At 35.5% G+C, this 1765-nt stretch overlaps 1 protein-coding gene across 1 annotated transcript in view; it reads right to left on the reverse strand.

Moving 5' to 3' along the window:
* Positions 1-1765, reverse strand: part of Axdnd1 (axonemal dynein light chain domain containing 1) — a 145506-nt gene that overhangs the window by 129961 nt on the left and 13780 nt on the right. The window contains exon 4 of the mRNA XM_023703604.1: positions 1205-1343. Coding sequence (XP_023559372.1) covers positions 1205-1343 — 139 coding nt within the window. The remainder of the gene's footprint in view (positions 1-1204; positions 1344-1765) is intronic.

Below are 1765 nucleotides of genomic sequence, written 5' to 3' on the forward strand. Positions count from 1 at the left end.
AAAAAAAAAATGGTTTTTCCAGATTTTAATGGAAATTTTAATTTCCTGGATATCTCTTTCAATCGGCTTCATGTATTCTATTTCTTTCTCAAATTGTTCACTGACAATTTCCAAATTCCATTTTCTAGGCTTCCTCAATTTTTTTAATCAATGTCATCTTTAGGTATACTCAGTAATTCTTTCATTATGTTATCATGTCTTTTTTTACCTGAGAGATTATTTCTGATCTGATTTCCTCTACACCCATGTGGAGTTGGTATTGTTTTTGTTTTACTTTAGTTGCAATCATTTCAGAGATTCCGAGTGTGTGACTTACAATTTCTTCTATGCTGATGTCTCCTGGGTTTCTTGTGGGTGGGCTGGGGGCCTGAAATTGCTTTTTCTCCTTTGCCTTGCCACTTTCTATTTTCAGAAAGGACTCTTTATTTTTATTTCTGTGATAATTCTTGTGAAATTTTGATAGTAAACAGCTATATCACTATTATCAGAGTCACTCTAGGAACAGTGTTTTTCAGGGATATCTTCTGTGTGTCAGAAAGTCTTGGTTTGTATCTGTCCTGCATTCTCAATTAATTGAGAGTGGGATGTTGATTTCCATTTGGTACTGTCCTCTGTCTTTCAGTGTAGGGATCTGGTGAGGTTATTACCCCAGCATGTCCCAAAATTATTACCCAAGGGAGAATAAGTCGTTAAGACAGATATGACATCCTAGCTACAGCAGTACAATTAGCAATAATAATATCAAGTAAAATTCAGAAGTTGAGAAACTTTAGTAACTAATGGCTTTGTACTTTAGACTACAGAAGCAAAGACTATAATTATATAATAAAACATCATAAATTTTAAGCTTGTATGAGAAATGTTTCTCCTTGTCAGAGCACATTTACCCTGTATTCCTCTGCCCAGTTGCCAGGTTCCAGGGGCTTCCCTTTCTATAGCCTGATGAGATTCACCTGGATTCCTCTGGCCAAGCTAGTTACCCAGGGTTCTGAGCATCTTCATTGCTTGTCCCTGTTGAAAAGTGTGCCAGATACCTGGATCCATCCTGGCAAATTAGTCCCCAGAGTTTTATATCTTCTCCCACAAAACAGCTTTTTAAAGAAGACAGATAAGCAAATCAGGTTGTTTTATAGTATGACATTACTTTATATTAGGGGGAAGTTATTTAGAAAGTAGAGAGAAGATTATTTATCCAATGTTTTACCTTATGAGGCATGAGGACTCCATCATGTTTGTCCTGATCATCTTTGGATTGTAATGAATGGCCAACATGTGGGGGACAAAGTACATTTTCTCTAGTCTCCCCTTTTACATATTTGACATCATACAAAAAAGAAATATCCCTAAAATAAGAAAAAAATATATATTTCAAAAATAACTTTTCATTCTGGCTACTAAATAAGAGTTAGTGAGATCTACACCTATCCTATTAGTGAGTGACATGATCATTTAGGTCAGCAAAACCCATCTCCTTACCTCATACTTTACTAAGAAGACCAGAGCTTTAGACATGCATTTCTCCAACATTCTTCCCCACCTGAAATCTCATTCACAGCACAAATGCTCTACTTCAATCTTAGGCTAAGATAAATTCTTTTTTCCATAGTTATTCCCTGCACTTATAAGCTTGGTTCCATCTTTGCTTACATCATTGAGTATTCTGCTCTATCAATCATAATTTTTGTGTCTTTTCCATTCCATTGAAACATTCTTCATGGTCTATAACCAGTTTTTCCCCCTTCTAAAAATCTTTGCTTTACCATAC

The sequence above is a fragment of the Octodon degus genome, unplaced genomic scaffold (assembly GCF_000260255.1).
Source record: "Octodon degus isolate 3935 unplaced genomic scaffold, OctDeg1.0 scaffold00176, whole genome shotgun sequence".
Lineage (NCBI taxonomy): Eukaryota > Metazoa > Chordata > Mammalia > Rodentia > Octodontidae > Octodon > Octodon degus.